At 48.9% G+C, this 21,848-nt stretch overlaps 1 protein-coding gene across 3 annotated transcripts in view; it reads right to left on the bottom strand.

The window, feature by feature from the left end:
• Positions 1 to 21,848, bottom strand: part of CACNA1A (calcium voltage-gated channel subunit alpha1 A) — a 312,076-nt gene that overhangs the window by 97,576 nt on the left and 192,652 nt on the right. For 2 of the 3 annotated variants that reach the window (XM_023188767.2, XM_023188769.1), the window contains exons 12-19: positions 19,010 to 19,122; positions 14,822 to 14,934; positions 14,526 to 14,657; positions 14,180 to 14,252; positions 9,839 to 9,956; positions 9,618 to 9,685; positions 6,596 to 6,702; positions 4,273 to 5,082 (exon numbers count right to left, since the gene is read on the bottom strand). In XM_023188767.2, the coding sequence (XP_023044535.1) occupies positions 4,273 to 5,082; positions 6,596 to 6,702; positions 9,618 to 9,685; positions 9,839 to 9,956; positions 14,180 to 14,252; positions 14,526 to 14,657; positions 14,822 to 14,934; positions 19,010 to 19,122 (1,534 nt within the window). Of the gene's footprint in view, positions 1 to 4,272; positions 5,083 to 6,595; positions 6,703 to 9,608; positions 9,686 to 9,838; positions 9,957 to 14,179; positions 14,253 to 14,525; positions 14,658 to 14,821; positions 14,935 to 19,009; positions 19,123 to 21,848 lie in introns of all 3 variants that reach the window. The other variant, XM_023188768.1, reaches the window with a different exon arrangement.

The following is a 21,848-nucleotide window of genomic DNA, read 5'->3' as shown; positions in this document are numbered from 1 at the left end:
TTTTTTTTGAGACAGAGTCTTGTTCTGTTGCCCAGGCTGGAGTGCAGTGGTGTGATCTCAGATCTCAGCTTACTATAACCTCCACCTCCTGGGACAATTCTTGTGCCTCAGCCTCCCGAGTAGCTGGGATTACAGGCGTCCACCACCACGCCTGGCTAATTTTTTGTGTTTTTAGTAGAGGCAGGGTTTCGCCACGTTGGCCAGGCTGGTCCCGAACCCCTGACCTCAGGTGATCCACCTGCTTTGGCCTCCCAAAGTGCTGGGATTACAGGCACGAACCATCACACTGGCCTGTACCTGCTCTTCATTGGTCTTACTATATATAGACTGCTGTGGTAAACACTTTATTCCACCTAAACTCTCTTTTTGACCTCTCATTCCCCTGAGTGACTGAAGGCCTCAGAGTCTCATCAATGCACCTTCAATTTCTTTGTCCGTCACTTTCTTGTCACTATTCATGTCCTGCAAACTGGCCTCCTTCTGGTCCACCCCAGGGCCTTTGCACATGCTGTTGTTAGACTGAAACACTCTACTCCCTTCTCGGATTGCTCCTCTGAAAACCTGCCCTGAGACCCTGGGAGCAGTTTCTTGGTCATATTTCTCAGAATGCCTCAGACCACTTCACCTGTAGTTACATGACTGAACTCACAGCAAGAGCTTAGAATATAATAGGCACTTAGTAAATACTAACTGAATGAATGCATAAACCCATAGGAGAAGACTGAAGTGAAAGAATGACCTAGAACAACGGCGTTCAGGAAGGTGTTATAGAACTATGTGGAAACCCAGTAACATAATGATTGAGGGGCACCGTAGGCACTTAGAGAATGGTAGGCAGTCATACTAAATACCCTACCACGTACAGGACAGTCCCACGGGAAAGGCTTATCTTTTCCCCTTTGTGACTTTCTAACGTCCCTAAAAGAGTTGAAAAATCTTGCTTGTAATTACCTGTGCTTTTAGTTTGTTTGGGCTTCTTTCTTTTTCTGTTTATTTATTTAGAGACAGAGTCTTGATCTGTCACCCAGGCTGGAGTGCAGTGGCGTGATCTCGGCTCACTGCAAGCTCCGCCTCCCGGGTTCACACCATTCTCCTGCCTCAGCCTCCCCAGCAGCTGGGACTACAGGCACCTGCGACCACACCCGGCTAATTTTTTTGTATTTTTAGTAGAGACAGAGTTTCACCGTGTTAGCCAGGATGGTCTCGATCTCCTGACCCTGTGATCCACCCGCCTTGGCCTCCCAAAGTGCTGGGATTACAGGTGTGAGCCACACCACCCGGCCCATTGTGGAACATCTTGACACTGTTGGCAACTACCCTCATGTGGTTTGAATTGTCCACACAACCCAGAGTCAGTGATGATTTGTGCCTGTCACTTCATGGTGATTCTGTGTGTGGCTGTACATATCAAAATTACTTCACTATGTCCTCCAGAGCCTCATGACTCAAAATGCGGTCCCTGGACCAGTAGTATTAGCCTCACCTGGGAGCTCGTTACAAATGCAGAATCTCAGGCTCCACTGAGTCTTCAGCCCTACAGAATTACAATTGGTGTTTTAACAAGATCCCTGGAGATTCACATACACATTAGATTTTGTGAAGTGTTGGCCTAGTTCATATGTCATACAACAGGATCACTTAAACCCATCATTAAAAAAATCGATATTATGCCCTGATGGTAATATAAAAGAGGACTAAGAGCAGGCTAATTTGTAATAGGACAATTATGTAGTGTAGACAGTGTAGACTAAATGTCTACACTGTCTATTTTAATGGGTAAGTTGTTGAGTCCCTATATGCAGAATCACTATAGCATCTTCTAGAAAGTATTACAAAATATTGTTATGAAAAAGAGGATGCTGGTTCTGAATGGATACGGTGCTGGCCTGGAAGATGCCTCAAAAGCTTTCTAACATCTATCTATCTATCTATCTTATCTATCTATCTATCTATCTATCTATCTATCTATCTATCTATCTATCTATCTATTTATTGAGACAGAGTCTGGCTCTGCTGCCCAGGCTGCAGTGCAGTGGCTCACTGCAAGCTCCGGCTCCCGGGTTCACGCCATTCTCCTGCCTCAGCCTCCCGAGTAGCTGGGACTGCAGGTGCCCGCCACCACGCCTGGCTTATTTTTTGTATTTTTATAGAGATGGGGTTTCACTGTGTTAGCCAGGATGGTCTTGATCTCCTGACCTTGTGATCTGCCTGCCTTGGCCTCCCAAAGTGCTGGGATTACAGGTGTGAGCCTCCGTGCCCGGCTCATTTTTATTTATTTTTAAAAGATGAGGACTCATTATGTTGTGCAGGCTGGTCTTGAACTCCTGGGCGCAAGCAGATCCTCCCACCTTGGCCTCCCAAAGTGCTGGGACTACAGGCATGAGCACATCCTGCTGCATCCAAAACTTTGAAACTCTGCTCCCCCTTTAATTCTTAGGGCCCAGAGTGACTTTTCTTTTTCTTTCTTTTTTATTTTTTTTTGAGACAAGGCCTTGCTCTGTCGCCCAGGCTGGACTGCAATGGTGCGATCATAACTCATCAAAGCCTAGAAATCCTGGGTCCAGTGACCCTCCTGCCTCAGCTTCCCAAGTAGCTGGGACTACAGGTGCATGCCACCACATCTGTTTAATTTTTTATATTTTACAGACATGGGGTCTGCCTCTATTGCCCAGACTGGTCTCCAACTCCTGGTATCAAGTGATCCTCCTGCCTTGACCTCCCAACAGAGTGGCTTTTCAAACTTCCGAAGAATAACATTAGGTAAAGACAGTTGGCTGAAAATGGCAAAAAATGGTCTAAATTTACTGAGCACTTATTATGTGTCAACTGTTCTTCCAGGCCCTTTGCATACATTACCTCATTCAATCCTGGCAATGACCCAATTAGATCCCACTATTTCCATTATGTGAGGCCCAGAGATACGAAGTCACTTTCCAGAAGTCACACAGCAAGGACATGGAAGACTGTATCATTCTGGACGACAGTGGGGCTTCTCTTAATAGTTTCCCTGAAATGTTCAAGGCCTCAGGTGCCAGACAGCCTGAGTTCAAGGACACTGGTTAGATGCATGACCTTGAGGAGCTCACTCAATCTCTGTTTCCCCATCTGTGAAGCCTCTAATCCGAACACTTCGGGAGACTGAGGTGGGAGGATTGCTTGAGGCCAGGAGTTGGAGACCAGCCTGGGCAACATAGCCAGATCTCGTTTCTACTAAAGGTAAAAAAATTAGGCTGGGTGTGGTGGCTCAAACCTGTAGTCCCAGCACTTTAAGGAGGCTAAGGCAGGCAGAATGCTTGAGTTCAGGAGTTTGAGACCAGCCTGGGAAACACAGTGAAACCCTGTCTCTACAAAACACTGTCTCTACAAAAGTTAGCCAGGCATGGTGGCACATTCCTGTGGTTCTAGCTACTTGTGAGGCTGAGGCGGGAGAATTGCTTGAGCCGGGAGGTAGAGGATGCAGTGAGCTATGACTGTGTCACTGCACTCCAGTCTGGGCAACAAGGCGAGACCTTGTGTCAAACAAACAAAAAAATACAGTTTTTCTATTTTTTTTTTTTTTTTGGCCAGGGTCTTGCTCTGTCGCCCAGGCTGGAATGTGATGGTACGATCTCAGCTCACTGCAACCTCCACCTCCCACGTTCAAGCAATTCTCCCGCCTCAGCCTTCTGAGTAGTGAGAATACAGGTGGGCACCACCGATTTTTGTATTTTTAGTAGAGATGGGGTTTCACCATGTTGGCCAGCCTGTTCTCCAACTCCTGACCTCAAGGGCTCAAGGGATTCGCCAGCCTCGGCCTCTCAAAGTGCTGGGATTACAGGTGTGAGCCACTGCTCCTGGCCAAATATAGCATTTTTTTTTTTTTTTTTTTTTTAGGCGGAGTCTCACTCTCTCCCCCCGGCTGGTGGGCAGGGGTGTGATCTCCGCTCATTGCAACCTCCGCCCCCCGCCCCCCCCCCCCATTCAAGCGATTCTCCTGCCTCAGCCTACCAAGTAGCTGGGACTACAGGCGTCCACCACCATGCCCGGCTAATTTTTGTAGTTTTAGTAGAGATGGGGTTTCACCATCTTGGCCAGGCTGGTCTTGAACTCCTGACCTCAAGTGATCCACCCGCCTCAGCCTCCCAAAGTGCTGGGATTACAGGCCCGAGCCACTGCACCTGGCCAAATACAGCATTTTACAATATATTTTTATAAAAAAATACACAGCACGTGCTACTTTGGCTGTTGTCATTGTTACTGTCATTCTCTGGATTCCAGGTCGCCTCCACTTACTTCCTCCTCCGATGCCTCCTCTCCTTGTCCTCCCTCCGCGTGTCCCCCTCGTACGTGGCCGGAGCGCCGTGCCGGTGCCGCCTCCTGCGCTCGCCGCCGTCGGGGCCCTCGCCCTCGCCCTCGCCGCCCCGAGCTGGCCGGCTGCCCTCGCGGTGCCGCGCCCTCCGCTCCGCCTTGTCCTCCGGGCCCTCCTCCCCGGGCCTGCGGTGCGTGCGATGCCGCCGGGGCTCCCCGTCTGCGCCCGTGCGCGGGGACCCGCTGCGGCTCTCCCTGCTGCCCCCCTGCCGGTGCACGTGCCTCCGGTGGGGGTCCCCGGCCTTGCCTCGCTCGACCTCGCCCTCCCAGAATCCAGGTTGCTCCAGGCTGCCCTCCCGGGCGTGGTGGTCCGACTCGCGGCCGTAGGGTCCCTCCCGGCTCAACTCGGCCTCCTGGCTGCCCGCCCAGGGCCTCCGTGCGTCCAGGCCCGCCGAGCCGCTGGGGTCCCGGGCCCGATCGTGGTAGCGGGCCTGTTTCCTGAGGAAGTCCTCAGCGCGCTGCTGGCCGAGGCGCTGGTCCACGGTGGGCTCAGCCGCCCGGCTCTTGTTGGTGTTGTTGTTGCGGTTCTCCTGCGGGTCCACCACCAGCGGCCGGTCCAAGTGCGTCTTCATGTCAGGCCGCAGGTGCCGGGTGTAGGCAGCCTTCCAGCGCTCGTCCGGGTCCATTTCGTTGTACAGGGCCTCCCGGCTGGCCAGCAAGTTCTGCTTTCGCATCTCACTGGTCCGCTGCTCCCACACGGACTTGGCTGGCTTTTGATTCTTCTGTTGCTCTTTCCTGCAGTGGGGTGATTATAGGACTTAGAGCATTGGTAGGCACTGTAGCTTGGACGGATGGCCCAGGCTAACCAACCAACATCTCAGCCTCCGACTCCTGCTCTCCACCCTCTACTCCCCACTGGATGCTAGAAGGAGCCTGTGAGCATCTGAATCAGGGCCCAGCCTCCTCTGCTCAAGAACCCTCCATGGCTCCCACCTGACTAGGAGCAAAAGCCGAAGTCCTCCCCCTGACCCAGAAGGCCCTGTGTAATCTGCCTGTCACCTCCTTGCCCTCACCTCCTCACACTTACTATTCGATTCGAGTCACACAGGCCTCCTTCACATCAGGCATGTTCCTGACTCAGGGCCGTTGCCCATGCTGTTCCCTCTGCCTGGGATACCCTTCCCCAGGCCCCCCAAAGGCTCCTCCTTCACCTCCTTCAGGCCATGTAACCTTCTAGGTGAACAGTCCCCAACCTTTTTGGCACCGGGGGCCAGTTTTGTGGAAGACAGTTTTTCCACAGACCCAGGTGTGGGGGGTGGTTTTGGGATGAAACTGTTTCACCTGAGATCCTCAGGCATTAGATGCTTAAAAGGGGCACGCAACCTAGATCCCTCAGATGCACAGTTCTCAACAGTGTTTGTGTTCCTATGAGAATCTAATGCTGCCTACTGATCTGACAGCAGGTGGAGCTTAGGCGGTAATGCTTGCTTGCCCACTGTTCACCTCCTGCTGTGCGGCCTCATTCCTAATAGGTCTCGGACTGGTATGAGTCCACAGCCCAGGGACTGGTGACCCCTATTCTAGGTGATGCCTTCCCTGACAACTTTGTTTAAAATCACAACTCTCTTCACTTCCAGCATTTTCTTTTTTTTTTTTTTTTTTTTGAGACGGAGTCTCGCTCTGTCGCCCAGGCTGGAGCGCAGTGGCCAGATCTCAGCTCACTGCAAGCTCCACCTCCCGGGTTTACGCCATTCTCCTGCCTCAGCCTCCCAAGTAGCTGGGACTACAGGCGCCCGCCACCTCGCCTGGCTAGTTTTTTGTATTTTTTTAGTAGAGACGGGGTTTCACCGTGATAGCCAGGATGGTTTCGATCTCTTGACCTCGTGATCCGCCCGTCTCCGCCTCCCAAAGTGCTGGGATTACAGGCTTGAGCCACCACGCCCGGCCACTTCCAGCATTTTCTATTTTCCTCCCCTACTTTCTCTGTAGTTCCATCACCATCAAACACAATATATAATTTACTTATTTATCTAGTTTATTGACTCCTTCCCTTGCTAGAATGGCTACACTCAGGTGGGATTTTTTTTCTCCTTGTTAATGCTGTATACCCAGAAGTTAGAACAGTGCTGGGTACATAATAGCTGCTAACTAAATATTTATTGAGTAAAAATGGGTGGAAGGACAAGAAGTGTCTCTTCCTAAAGCTCAATTCTGTCAAGGACCACCCCTAATGCCTCCCAAATCTGTGCCTGGGATAGCGTGGAGGTTGAGGAGCCGGGCTAGCATCCCAGGGATTAGGGGCACTTACACAGCTATGGACATGTTGGCCGCGGACAGAGGACTCACTTCTGCCACCTCCTTGGCTTTCTGTAGGGCAAGTTTCTGGTTGGCTGCTTCTTCTTCCTCTTGCTCGTCCTAAAAGGCACATGGAATCTTTGTTCACAAAACATGAACTAGGCCTTGGGGACTCACTTCTGACCCTGTTGCTGACCAGGGGCAACATTTGAAATATTTAAAAATAGGTTTGGCTTGAGTATCGACCAATCGGAACCAAGGCTCCCCAATCGGAATGGGTACCTGCTATTGGTTAAGTGTACTGCTTTCTCCTCTGTGTATAAGCTTGACATCTAACTCATTATGAAGCCTATCTTAACACATAGCCAGATGACAAAAAATAAAAATGTCCCTTCTCTTCCTACAATGAAGACTTTCCTGCAGTCTGGTTTTTTGTTTTTTTCTTTTGCTTGTTTGTTTTCAGACACAGAGTCTCCCTTGGTTGCCCATCCTGGAGTGCAATGGCACAATCATAGTTTACTGTAGCCTTGAACTCCTGGACTCAAGCAATCCTCCCACCTCAGCCTCCCAAGCAACTGGGACTACAGGTGTACACTACTATGCCCAGATACATTTAATTTTTTTTTTTTGGTAGAGACAGGGTCTCGCTATGTTGCCCAGGCTGGTCTTGAACTTCTGGCCTCAAATGATCCTCCCGCTTCAGCCTCCCAAAGTGCTGGGATTACAGGCATGAGCCACCGTGCCTGGCCCCTGCATCCTGTCTTAATGAGCTGGAAAGCAACGCAAAGATTTTCCTCTCACTAGGCTTTCTGAGCCATGTGAACTCTCTGAACCAACGTTCAAAAAACACCAACTAGCCTCACACACGGAAGAGCCTGGCATCCGATGGCCCATGCCATGCACTGTCAACAGCCCCCAGAAAGAGAATCAGGAGAGGAATTTATATTCCCAGCCCCCACGACAGGCAGGCGGTGGGAAGAGGAGAGCAGAGCACTTGGGCTACAGCCAGCTGCCCAGGGCGCTGCTGCTCACTCACTGGTGGTTAGGTTCAGAGAGGAGGAGAATGGGGAAGATGTTTTAAAAATACATACAGAAAAAGACGTTTTTGGACTTTAAATCCTTCTTCAGCCTTCATGCAGGGCCTCATTCGTAACACAGAAAAGCCAACAAAGAAAAAGCAAAGAAAAAGCAACGAGAAAGAAATGGCCAGAAATGAACCCGCCCATAAGAAAAGTCATGGCATTGCAGGACAGCTCTCCCCCTGTGCTCCGAACTACTAGAACGGGGAGCAACCTTACCACCTTGGAAATGGTCAGATCAGGACGCTGTCGGAGACAACATGGAGATGGGATCTGGCTGGCCACCCTGCTCTCACAGGGCCCCCCCCCCGCCCCCGGCACCATTCCCAGCATTTTTCAGAGCCAGGTCTCTGGACCATCTGCCTCAGAAACACCTAAAATGCAGATCCCCAGGCTCCCCCAAAGAATCTATAGAACCAGGGCTGGACTCTGGAATCTGCATCTCCCACAGGTTCCCAAGTGAGCAGGAAACATGCTCAAATTCAAGCAACTGGTACACAGCAGTTAAGAGCACAAGCTGCAGACCCAGACAGCCTGGATTCAAATCCCAGCTCCACAACTTACTGCTGTGTGGCCTTGGGCAAGTCTCTCAACCTCTCTGTGCGACACGTATCTCATCTAAAATTCCAACTCTCCCCGACTTTCCCTACTGAATTTTTCTCTGTCGCGTTTATCACCAACTGACAAGCTACATATGTTTACAAATTTATCTTGTTTCTTGTGTGTCTCCCCTCTTGAATCCCTGCTCCACGAAGACAGAGATTTTTGCCTTTTTTTGTTCACTACTTAATCCCTAAGTCCTAGACTAGGGTCTTGGTCACACAGTAGGTGCTCATTAAGTGCTTACTGAATGATGAAATCTATAAAATGGGGCTCAGAGAGCTTGCCTCCTAAGATTTCCATGATGATTGAATAGGATTAAAAACACATATTAAATGACCAAGAAATGCTCGTAGGATCAATGAAAGAAAGAATGTGGGTCTGGAGAAGAATGTCCACACCTCCCAGGAGATAAATGAGCCGGCCTTTCTCCCTCCCCGTCTCCTACCCTCCTGCACCAGCCCCTGAGGATGGGCTCTTGGAACTTGGATGAGCTCATGGCTGGATCAGCCCTCGGCTCAGCCATGCCAGCCGGCTCCACAGTGGCCAGGCTCATGGCCGTGTGCTTGGGATGGCAGAGACTTCCGCTTCCCTCCAGTGGGAGCTGGGGCCCGGAAACTCTCTCTCCCTCCTGCCAGGGCCGGCAGATGGAGCGTTGGCAACCGTCTGCTTAGTTTGGTTCAATTTCACAAACATGTCCTGAACACCTCGAGGCACTGGAGGTGGGGCTGCAATGCTGAGGGCGACCCCGGGGCTGAGAGGAAGACCCTGTAGCTGTTACATGTCATCTTAACTTAATAGGGTCCTTGGGGAGGGGCTTAGGCTGGACCGAGGCTAGCTCTTCACATGCTAGGTTTGGCTAAGGGGAGGCTCCAGCGGGAAGCCAGAGGAAGAGAGAAGGTGGGGTCATTTATTGGCCATTCCATCTGTGCCTTGCCATGGTTCTGGGTCCTCTAAGGTCCCAGGGCTGGTGGCAGCCCTTTTTCCTTGGCCCCAACTCTTCTTGGGTCCCCATAACAGCACTTCCTCTCCCATCCACTAGCTGGGTGTCGCTGGGGGTGACACCATTCCTTGGAAACCCTGCTTACTCCCTGTAAGCGGCCTTTTGGTTGAGTTTGCCATCTGTTTCCTGCAGCGACCTCACTGCCTTCCCCCTTCCCACCCTCTTGGCTGTAGAATTTGCTTGAGGAGGGACAGTCTGTTTCTGGGAGTGGGGGGAGAGGCACCTTCTCTTTGCACAGTGCATCCCCGGCAAAAGTTGTGACCCCGTTCCCGCGCCCCCACCCCTACTCCCGTCCTGATCTGCCATGGGTAGGTGGTAACTTTGCCAGAGAAACATTCTCCCACCGCCTCCACCTTGGTGAGCTCCTGGGCGTTGGCCAGATTGTCCACAGCGATGGCCAAGAACACATTCAGGAGGGTGTCTGCAAGTGTCTGAGTCAGGAAAAGCAACCATTGGTGGGACACCACTTGGGCCCTGGGTATGTGGGTCTCTCAGTACCCTCCCTTGAGCCCCTGCCACCTCTCCTCTGCCAGAGGTCCAGGCCTGTCCCCATCTCTCCCTCCATGAAGGATACAGTTCCCGAAGAGTGTCAGTACAATGAAATAGATGGAGAACACCATGCCGCCCTGCACGCCCCCCTGAGACTTGATCCCGTCGTACATGACCTCGTTCCAGTCTTCGCCCGTCAGGATCTGAAAGGGGAGGAAGAAACACACAGCCAACCCCCTCTCAGCCACGGGCCCCTCGGAGACGCAGTTGTGGAGCCGGCATCCACCCACTCCATCCCCAAGCCCAGGAGGTCTTTAACAATCCTGCCTGGTTTGCGGAACTAGACTCTGTGTTGGCTTCTCCTTGGCTTTTCTCTTTCTTTGCGAGTAGAAAGGGCTGTTCCTGCATTGAGTGGCTCCTAGCCTGGCTTCTAGGAAAATGGAACCCTGGAGGAGTCACAAACCCTCCTGTCACTCTGTCTTACCTGATGTGATTAAGGGGATTTGCCATGGACTAAATTGTGTTCCCTTCCAAATTCATGTGTTGAAGCCCTAACCTATAATGGGATGATATTTGGAGATGGGGCCTTTAAGAGGTAACTAGGGTTAGATGAGGTCATGGGGCACTTCATGATGGTATTAGTGCCCTTATAAGAACAGGAAGAGACCACATGCCATGACACATGCCTGCAATCCCAGTACTTTGGGAGGCCGAGGTGGGAGGATCACTTGAGCCCAGGAGTTCAAGATTAGCCTGGGCAATATAGCAAGACCCCATCTTTACAAATAATAATAATAATAAAAAAAATAGCTGGTGCACATCTGTAGTCCCAGCTACTCAATGGGCTGAAGTGGGAGGATCATTTGAACCTAGGAGTTTGAGGCTGCTGTGAGCTACGATTGCACCACTGTACTCCAGCCTGGGCGACAAAAAAAAATGTGATTTGCCAAAAAATATTTTTTTTTTGAGATTTTTGTCTCAAAAAAAGAAAAGAAAAAAAAAAAAAAAAGAACAGGAAGAAACACCAGAACTCTCTCTCTCTCTGACATATGAGGACACAGCAAGAAGGTGGCTATCTGCAAGCTAGGAAGATAGACCCCACCAGGAACTAACCCTGCTAACATTTCGATCTTGGACTTCCTGGCCTCTAGAACTGGGAGAGAATAAATATTTCCTGTATAAGCCACCCAGTCTGTGGTATTTTGTTATGGCAGCCTGAGCAGACTAAGACAAGATTTTAATATTTACCTGTGTTCCTCGTGTAATCATGGTGATGATTAAATAAACTACTATGTGGATAGCACAAACGTAGCACAAGGACATGTTTGGGGTCCCCCTGCCTGAGGCAGACCCTGGAACAAGGGTTCAGGTGTAAGTGGTTTATCTGGGAGGTGATCTCAGGAACCACCAGTAGGGGAGAGCAGAAGTGAGAAAGGGAAAAGAGGGCGGAATATAAACAATATGTTATCAAGTGAGTTTCCACTGTAGGTAACAGGGGCTCGGTCTTGCTAGGGAGCTCTGGAGGTCATCCCACCTGAGGGTGAGGGAGCTGGGGTATTTATCCACCAACGCTGCTCCTTTTAGGGTGTGGTGCAAAAAATTCACAGTACTACTGGACTGCAGTTCCTTGGGGGCAGAGCAGGGGACCAGAGAAAGACCAAGGTAAAGGATTAGGTGTTGACAGATAGAAGTTTTGCTGATGCATATTGAAAGAACCAAGGGGATATTCAAACAGCACCTACATGCTCCTTTAAAAAAAACCCAACTTCCTTCCTTCTATCCATATTTCCATGAGGATAAAGTAATAGTTAAAGAACTCCCAAAACATTAATCTGCTAAAACAGGGTTTCTAAGCCTCAGCACTACTGATATTTGGGGCCAGATTATTCTATTTGGGGCTGTCCTGTGCATTGTAGGATGTTGAGTAGCATTCCTAGTCTCCACCCACCAGATACCTGTAGCACCCCCTCCCTAGCTATGACAACCAACAATGCTTGCAGACATTGCTACATGTCCTTGCAGGACAGACTTGCCCTTGGGTGAGAACCTCTGAGCTAAAGATACATGACTAGTGATCAGTGCTATTAATAATCGCTTATGGGATGGGTGTGGTGGCTCATGCCTATAATCCCAGCACTTTGGGAGGCCAAGGCAGGCAGATCACGAGATCAGGAGTTTGAGACCAGCCTGGCCAACATAGTTAAACCCTGTCTCTATTAAAAATACAAAAATGAGCCAGGCATGGTGGTACACACCTGTAGACCCAGCTGCTGGGGAGGCTGAGGCAGGAGAATGGCTTGAACCCAGGAGGCAGAGGTTTTGGTGAGCTGAGATCACGCCACTGCACTCCAGCCTTGGCAACAGAGAGAGACTCCATCTCAAAAAAAAAATTGCTTATGTGGGGGCTCAGAACTTCCCTTCATGGAAGATCTTCTCTCCAACTCCCTGTCTAGGGGTCTCATTTAGAAACTACCTCCCCAGGAGAAAGAGGGAGTAAAGTCACATTTTCTATACACCCTCAGTCCCCCAAAGAGAAAGAATCCACCCGAGATGCTCTGAAGGTCCTGGCTGGGCCAGTTCCAAGCCTCAGGGAATGTGCCCACATGGGCGCAGAAGCTGCTTTGAGTTGATCACCCTGGAATATGAGACCAAGGTATCTTCAGATTTGGTGGGTGTATTAGCCATTTTTTTTTCTTTTGTTTCTCTGCCTTTTTTTGTTAAGAGACAGGGTCTTGCTCTGTGGCCCAGGCTGGAGCTCACTGCAGCCTCAAACTCCTGGGCTCAAGCAATCATCCCGCCTTGGTCTTCCAAAGTGCTGAGATTACAGGCATGAATCACCTCACTGGCCTGGCCATGCATTTTGTTTTCTTTATTCTGATGCATCTGGGGTCTTGCTGACTCTGGAGGGACTGCCCTGTCCAGCACTAGCCAGTCCCTAGCGGTAGTAAACAATTTAGCCCTGAGCAGGCTTTTCTTTTTTTCTTTTTTTTTTTTGAGACGGAGTCTTGCTCTGTCGCCCAGGCTGCAGTGCAGTGGCCGGATCTCAGCTCACTGCAAGCTCCACCTCCCGGGTTCACGCTATTCTCCTGCCTCAGCCTCCTGAGTAGCTGGGACTACAGGCGCCCGCCACCTCGCCCGGCTAGTTTTTGTGTATTTTTTAGTAGAGACGGGGTTTCACCGGGTTAGCCAGGATGGTCTCGATCTCCTGACCTCGTGATCCGCCCGTCTCGGCCTCCCAAAGTGCTGGGATTACAGGCTTGAGCCACCGCGCCCGGCTAAGCAGGCTTTTCAACGCAAACCAAACAATATCCTCACCAGCCCATATCCTAACCACTTCCTTTACCTTCCCAACACTATGCACCTGCCCTAACACCCCAAGGTCAGGTCCTAGACAAGTAGGAACATCTCCTCTGCCCCAGGGCCCACTGAAATGAACCAAACTAGCCATTCTCGAGCTGTTTACTCTGCCTCACCCATTCCTTCCCATGGAAACCACAGTCAAGGCTCTTGCCCAGATTTTCCTTCTCTTCCTGCTTGACCCTGTTGCTTCCCTGCTTGGTCCTGCATGGTGTGCTCCTTCTCTGAGGATCTGCGAGTACAGCAAACTTTCTTTTTGTTTTTGAGATAGGGCTTTGCCCAGGCTGGAGTGCAGTAGTATGATTGTAGCTCACTGCAGCCTCAACCTCCTGGGCTCAAGCGATCCTTCCACTTTAGCTGCCCCAGTAGCTAGGCGGTATGCATCACCATGCCCAGCTAATTAATTTTTTTTTTTTTTTTGTAGAGATGGAGTCTCACTGTGTTGCCTAGACTGGTCTCAAACTCCTGGCCTCAAGTAGCCCTCCCACCTTGACCTCCCAAAGTGTTTTTATTTATTTATTTATTTATCTATTTATTTTTAGAGATGGCGTCTCACTCTGTTGCCCAGGCTGAAGTGCAATGGCACGATCTTGGTTCACTGCAACCTCCGTCTCCCAGGTTCAAGCAATTCTCCTGCCTCAGCCTCCCAAGTAGCTGGGATTACAGGCACGTGACACCACGCCCGGCTAACTTTTGTATTTTTACTAGAGGTGGGGTTTCACCATGTTGGCCAGGCTGGTCTCGAATTCCTGATCGCAAGTGATCTGCCCACATGGGCTTCCCAAAGTGTTGGGATTACAGGTGTGAGCCACCGCACCTGGCCAAAGTGCTGGGATTATAGGCGTGAGCCACCATGCCCAGCCACAAACTCTTTCCAGTGACATTCATCTCCTGATCTGTTGGCCTCACCATATTTGAATAATGATAATCATAAAATCTGTACGTTAAAGTGGTATGAAAAGGCAAGGTAGAGAAGGAGGAGTTCAGGGAAGCCCCTTGGATGTGGAGTAGGCACTTTCACCTGGGACACTGAGAGGCGTTGGCCCATGGGGCCAGGTGGAGGCCGTACCTGAAACACCGTCATTATTGCTGCTGGAAAAGTATCGAAGTTGGTAGGAGGAGTCCCTTCATCGAAATTAAACCTGCAGGGAGGACACGGACATTTCACGTTGGCCCCACCCCAGGTGCTCTGAGGGCGTGGCTCAGTATCTCATCTCCAAGGAAACGAATGCCTCCATCATCTCTGTCCCCAGGAAACCCTGAGTGGTACCCAGGGCCCTGCTCATCTGGGTGACCGCAATAGGTGTCTGGGCTACAAGGAAGGCAGCCTGCATGGTGGAGGGGAATGTGGGCCTCTGGATGCCCTGAGCCTGACCCCAGGGAACCAGGGGTTGGAATTCCTGTGAAGGACTTACTGGCCGCCGAAGAGTTGCATTCCCAAAAGGGCGAAGACGACAATGAACAGGAAAAGGAGAAACAACAGGCTGATGATGGACTTCATGGAGTTGAGGAGAGAGACGACCAGGTTTCTGAGAGATGCCCAGTACCTGCCGACAGAGGCCAGGCGAGGACTCAGGCCAGGCGGGGGAGGCAGGGCCCCGGAGTCAGCCCTCGAAGCACGAGGCTCACTTTCCCAACTTTCTGGAGGCGGCCCCACCATGTCCCCCATCCCCACCCGTTGTACAAATGTCCAGGAACCCCAAAGACTTACTTTGTGACTTTGAAAATACGCAATAACCTGAGGGCTCGTAACACGCTGATTCCAAAGGATGTGCCAGGTTTTATGACAGCCCAGATAACCTCGAAGATGCTCCCAATGATAACCTAAGGCAGAGGACCTGGTCTCATGTCCAGGGACAGTGTCTGGGCTCCAGAACTGGCAAGCATTTCCTAGGCACCAACCTTGCAAGAACCCAACCAAACTCCTCCCTCCAAATGGAAGCCGGGTGAGGATCCTTGACCCCCTCATTCATCCATTCATTTATCTATAGAGACCAGGTCTCACTGTGTCACCCAGGCTGGAGTGCAGTGGCGCAATCATAGCTCACTGCAGCACCGTCCTCCTGTGCTCATGTGATCCTCCCACCTCAGCCTCTTGAGTAGCTGGGATTACAGGTGTGCACCACCACACCTGGCTAATTTTAAAGCATTTTTATAGAGATGGTGTCTCGCTAGTATTGCCCAGGCTGATCTCAAACTTCCGGGCTGAAGCCATTCTCCTGCTTTGGTCTCTCCAAGTGTTGGCCTCTACTTTCCAAAGCATTGAGCCACTGCACCTGGCCTCTTATTTATTTTTTATATGTATGTATGTATGTATGTATGTATGTATGTATGTATGTAGAGATGGAGTCTTGCTCTTGTCACCCAGGCTGGAGTGCAGTGGCGTGATCTCGGCTTACGGCAACCTCCGCCTCCCAGGTTCAAGAGATTCTCCTGCCTCAGCCTCCCGAGCAGCTGGGATTACAGGCACCCGCCACCACGCCCGGCTAATTTTTTGTATTTTTAGTAGAGACGGGGTTTCACTATGTTGGCTAGGCTAGTCTCGAACTCCTGACTTCATGATCCACCTGCCTCGGCCTCCCAAAGTGCTGGGATTACAGGCGTGAGCCACGACACCCAGCCTCTTTTTTATTTATTAAGAGCACACACAGGCCTGAGAATTCCTGAAACACAATTACAAAGTGAATGTTCATGCAACTACCACCTATGTCAACAGTTAGGAGAAGGCTGGGGGCAGTGGCTCATGCTTGTAATTCTAGAACTTTGGGAGGCTGAGGTGGGCAGATCACTTGAGCCCAGAAGTTCAAGACCACCCTGGGTAACACAGAGAAATCCTGACTTCACAAAAAAAAAAAAAAAAAAAAAAAAAATTAGTCAAGCATGGTGGCATGTGCCTGTAGTCCCAGTTACTTAGGAGGCTGAGAAGGGAGGACAGCTTGAGCCCAGGAATTTAAGACAGCAGAGAGCCGCGATCCTGCCACTGCACTCCAGCCTGGGCAACAGAGCAAGACCTTATCTCAAATAAAATAAAAAATAAAATAAAAAGGGACATGTGGATACCCTGGAAGTTTCCAGAGACACTGTGATATAACTACCATCCTGAATTTTGTAATAATCATTTTCTTACCTTAAAAAAAAATTGAGGTAAAATTCACATAGCATAAAATTCACACTTTGAATTGAGCAATTCTGTGCGTTTAGGTACATGCACGATATTCTGCAACTATCACCTCTATCAAGTTCCAAAACATTTTCATCACCCCAGAAGAGGCCCTGTCCCCATTAGCAGTCACTCCCTACTCTCTCTCACCAGACCCTAGCAACCACTAATCTTACTTTCTGTCTCTATGGATTTGCCTGCTCTGGACATTTCATACAAATGGAATTATGCAATACTTGACCTTTTGTGTTTGGTTTCTTTTACTGAGCATTGTGTTTTCGAGGTCCTTGACTTTTTAAAGTATTCAAGTATCATCCTCAAAAAATATAATTTAAGGTGGGGCGTGGTGGCTCACGCCTGTAATCCCAGCACTTTGGAAGGCTAAGGCGGGTGGATCACCTGAGGTCAGGAGTTCGAGACCAGCCTGGGCAAATTGCTGAAACCCCGTCTCTACGAAAAATACAAAATTAGCCGGGGATGGTGATGCATGCCTGTAATCCCAGCTACTTGGGAGGCTGAGGTGGGAGAATGGCTTGAACCCGGGAGGTGGAGGTTGTGGTGAGCCAAGATTGCGCCAATGCACTCCAGCCTGAGAAACAGAGTGAGACCCTGTCTCAAAAAAAAATAAAAAACTAAAAAAAAAAAATAAAAAAATATATATAGTTTAATTTTGTCCACTTGAACTTTGCATGAACTGTATGGACTTACGTTGCTAGCTCCTGCCTCCTTCTGTGCCATGTTATGTGGGTGAGATTCATTACTGCTGTTGGGCATGTGGCTGTTGTTGGTGGACTTTCATTTTTGCAGAGTATTTCATTATATAGATATGCCACAAAATATTTATCTGTTCTACAGCAAAGGGATACATGGATATTGGGACTTGGAACTATTACAAACAAGGCTGCTCAGGACATTTTTAAATTTTTCTTTGTTTCTTTTCTTTTCTTTTTTTTTGAGATGGAGTCTCATTCTGTCGCCCAGGCTGGAGTGCAGTGGTGCTATTGCAGCTTACTGCAACCTCTGCCTCCCCGGTTCAAGCGACTCTCCTCCCTCAGCCTCCCAAGTAGCTGGGATTACAGGCAGGCGCCACGACGCCTGGCTATTTTTTGTATTTTTTTTAGTATAGACGGGGTTTCGCCGAGTTGGCCAGGCTGGTCTCGAACTCCTGACTTCAGGAGATCCACCTGCCTCTGCCTCTCAAAGTGCTGGGATTACAGGTGTGAGCCACTGCGCCTGGTCTACTTTTATTTCTTAGAGATGGGGTCTCAGTCTCTTGTCCAGGCTGGAGTTCAGTGCCTCAAACTGCTGGGCTCAAGCAATCCTCCCACCTCAGCCTTCTGAATAGCTGGGGCTACAGGAGGTGTGTACCACCACACCTGGCTGTTTTTTTTTTTTTGTAGAGACAGGGTCTTGCTATGGTTCCTGGCTGGTTTTCAACTCCTGGGCTCAAGCAATTCTGCTGCCTCAGCCTCCTGAATAGCTGAGGTTACAGGCATGAAGCATCACACCCGGCGTTCTTTTCTTTTCTCTCTCTTTTTTTTTTTTTTGAGACGGAGTCTCCCTCTGTCACCCAGGCTGGAGTGCAGTGGCACGATCTCTGCTCACTGCAAGCTCTGCCGCCTTCTGGGTTCACGCCATTCTCCTGCCTCAGCCTCCCGAGAAGCTGGGACTACAGGCACCAGCCACCAGGCCCGGCTAATTTTTTTGTATTTTTTTTATAGAGAAGGGGTTTCACCATGTTAGCCAGGATGATCTCGATCTCCTGACCTCGTGATCTGCCTGCCTTGGCCTCCCAAAGTGCTCTTTTCTTTCTAATGGAAAGAAATTGGTTTTATTCTTTAAACATTTGGTTCATTTATGTAGGGAAGGTTTGTTTGTTTGTATGTATTTTGTTTTCTCCAACAACATAATTTTCTATAATGGCAGAAAACAGTACAACATTCAGTTATTATAAATTATTAAGCCTTTCTGAGACCAACAGGACTGTGCTAAATTATTAGGGCTGCCCTGGGCCAGGCAATCTCCACTTATTTGTGAACAACCTTAATTTCACTTCCAGCTGCAGAGACATTCTGGCCTGTGTCTCCTAGGCATCTGGGTGAGATTTTCTAGGATGAATTCCTAGCAATGGAATGCTGGCTCATATCTCCATCTTGTAGTTTCTGCCCGGGTTTGATGAGAAGGATTGGATGTAGGTTATTCTCAAGGACTTAGGTTTTCTGTTGACTAGTGGGTTTCTGGGTGTTCATCACATTTAAAAGTAAACTAACTGAGCAATTCACAAAATAACAATGGACCATAATGGCTCCATAATGCCAGAGTGTTGTAATCTAACAATTATACTTCATCTACTCTACATGACTGAGCTCCAAAGGAAAAAAAGAAATAGAAATCATGATGATGTCCTATTTGTAATCCTAAAGTTAGGTACTTAGTTGGAGCGACACAGGCAACCCACCTAAGGCATGGCTTTTCTCCCAACTTGGAAAACTTGTCTTATGTCCCCTACTTAGCTTTCCAACGGAGGTCTATACATTTTCCTCCCACTGGCAGTGGTTGAGGGTTCCGGGTACCCTGTATCCTTGCCAGTGTTTGGGATTGTTTTCTCATTCCTTCTGCATCCATCTGAGTCTCTCATATTCAGGGGTGACTTTACCTTTCTCCCTTTAATGTGTCCAAGTATCTGTCATTCCAGGCAAGAGCTGGAGAAATGAACTTTTTAGAAACAAGAGCACTTACCCCACAGTCAAAGCAGTTGAAGGAAGAGTGGAAGTAAGGCCGCGTCCCAAGCCCGTACATTTTTATAAACATTTCGGACATAAAGAGTCCTAAGAAAATGAATTCTGCATAGTCTAGAAGGGAGAAGGAGGAAACAGAGAGGAGGTTAGGCTTGCTGAGGGTAGGGGTTCCAGGTGGCTCTGACTTTTCTTTTATTATCATTTTTTAACTTTTTGTTTTTTGCAGATATGAGATCTTGCTATGCTGTTAGGCTGGTTTCAAACTCCTGGCCTCAAACAGTTTCCCCAATTTGGCCTCCAACATGCTAGAACTACAGGTATGTGTCACCATACCCAACTTCTGACTTATCTTTTTTCTTTTAAAAATTTTTATGTGGAGATGGGGGTCTCACTATGTTGCCCAGGCTGGTCTTGAACTCCTGGCCTCATGTGATCCTCCCAGCTCAGTCTCCCAAAGTGCTGGGATTATAGACATGAACCCCTGTGCCCACGCCCTGTCCAAGGTGTCCTTCCCATGGGACTCAGTTTCCGCTGTTAAAAAGGAAGAGCTGGCTGGGCATGGTGGCTCACGTCTGTAATCCCAGCACTTTGGGAGGCCTAGGTGGGCAGATCAACTGAGGTCAGGAGTTTGAGACCAGCCTGGCTAACATGGCAAACCCCATCTCTACTAAAAATATAAAAATTAGCCAGTGTGGTGACACATGCCTGTAAACCCAGCTACTTGGGAGGCTGAGGCATGAGAATCACTTGAACCTCGGAGGTGGAGGTTGCAGTGAGCCAAGATTGGGCCACGGTACTATAGCCTGGGCGACAGAGCAAGACCCTGTCTAAAAAAAAAAAGAAGAGCAACAATTGTGCCCTCCTACCCTCCAACCAACAAGCCAACCAACCTTAGGCCAATTTTAAAAGGAATGAGAAAAAGTTCTGTGGGTCTCCGTCTTGTAGCTTTTGTCCTGGTTCGATGAGAAGGATTGGATGTAGATTATTGCCAAGGACTTAGCTTTTGTGTTGACTGGTGGGTTCCTGGGTGCTTATCATATTTAAAAAATAAACTAATTAACTGAATAATTCACATAACAATGGACCGTAACGGCCCCATAATGCCAGGGTGCTGTGATCTGACAATTATACTTATTCTACTTCTACGTGACTGGGCTCCAAAGGAAAAAGGGAAATAGAAATCATAATGATATCCTATTTGTAATCCTGAATTTAAGTACTTAGTTGGAGCGACACAGGCAACCCACCTAAGGCATGGCTTTTCTCCCAACTTGGACAAATTGTCTTATATCCCCTAGAAATCCTGTGTTGTGAGTGATCTAAAAGTCTTGAGTAAGACAAAGTCCTTTGTTCTTTGATGAGCAAGCATAAAAGTGCAAATGCCTCAGGGAGGGGTAAAACATGGATATGTATTTGCTCCAGCAAATAAATGGCTGACATCAGATCCTTTTCTGAGAGGGCTTTCTTGGTGGGGTAGGAAGATGAGGAGTTAGGAAGGGCATGGGTACTTACTTAATGGATAGAAAGGAGAGATGAGGAGGGTTTCTGAGGAGCAGAAAGCATACAGAAAGGAAAGAGACAGAGGATTGAAACTAACTTCCATGAATTTCATATAGCTAATTAAGGCCACGAAACTAATCGTGTTTGGTGGTTGTGATGGTTTAAATGTTTGTGTCCCCTCCAACATTTATGTTGAAACTTAATTGCCAATGTAACAGTATTAAGAGGTGGGGCCTTCAGGAGGTGATTAGGTCATGACGGTAGAGCTCTCATGAATGGGATTAGGTGCCCTTATAAAAGAGCTTGACAGAGGAAGTTTGTTCCTCTTGCTCCTCCACCTTCTGCCATGTGAGGACCCAGTGTTCCTCCCTTCCAGAGGATACAGTGTTCAAGGTACAATCTTGGAAGCAGAGAGCAGCCTTCACCAGACAAGGAAACCTGCCAATGCCTTGATCTTGGACTTCCCAGCCTCCAGAACTGTAAGAAAATAAATTTCTGTTCTTATCAAATTACCCAGTCTCAGGTAATTTGTTACAGCAGCACAAATGAACTAAGACATTTGTCAAGGGTGTTTCCTATATCACGCTTTTAAGAGGTGTTTTGAACTAACCGTCAAAGTCCTTCACACTTATTTATCACCAAAATTTCTCCTTATATATAGGACACTAAGGAGATCCTAGTGTCTGAGGGGAACTCTAAGGTTCCTAGGACAAAAATATCAGCAAAGGAAATCTGTTTGTAACATCTGATACATTCCAAGACCCACCAGAAGTAACTCTGGGAGGACTAAAGAGTTTCTGAGATCTTGTTCCTCAGTTACCATGGAAACATGATAGCAAGTGATGCACAAGACTTGAAAGAATTACTTATCCTTAGCATTGTTGGATCTGGAAGAACTTTCAGGACCATCAAATCCAGTTTCCACCACATAGTTGTGGAGTCTGAGACCCAGAGAAACAACTACACCTCATTGATCCCAAGACGTACAGTACATTTTTGTTCACATTTTGACATCTCTGAAATTAACGTGTATCTTTTTTTTTTTTTCGAGATGGTGTCTAGCTCTGTTGCCCAGGCTGGAGTGCAGTGGCACGATCTCGGCTCACTGCAACCTCTGCCTCTCGGGTTCAAGCGATTCTCCTGCTTCAGCCTTCCAAGTAGCTGGGATTACAGGTACCTGCCATCATGCCCAGCTAATGTGTGACCCTGGGCAATCTACTTAACCTCTCTGTGTCTCAGTTTTCTCAAATGGAAAGTGGGAATGAGTAAAGGACCTTTATAGACACTGAGGGCCCAGGCAGGAAGTCTCAGTCCCTTCTTCCTGAACCAGGACAGACCGT

The sequence above is a fragment of the Piliocolobus tephrosceles genome, chromosome 21, assembly GCF_002776525.5.
Source record: "Piliocolobus tephrosceles isolate RC106 chromosome 21, ASM277652v3, whole genome shotgun sequence".
Lineage (NCBI taxonomy): Eukaryota > Metazoa > Chordata > Mammalia > Primates > Cercopithecidae > Piliocolobus > Piliocolobus tephrosceles.
The sequence above is the reverse complement of the archived record's forward strand: the minus strand, read 5'-3'. Positions and strand labels throughout refer to the sequence as shown.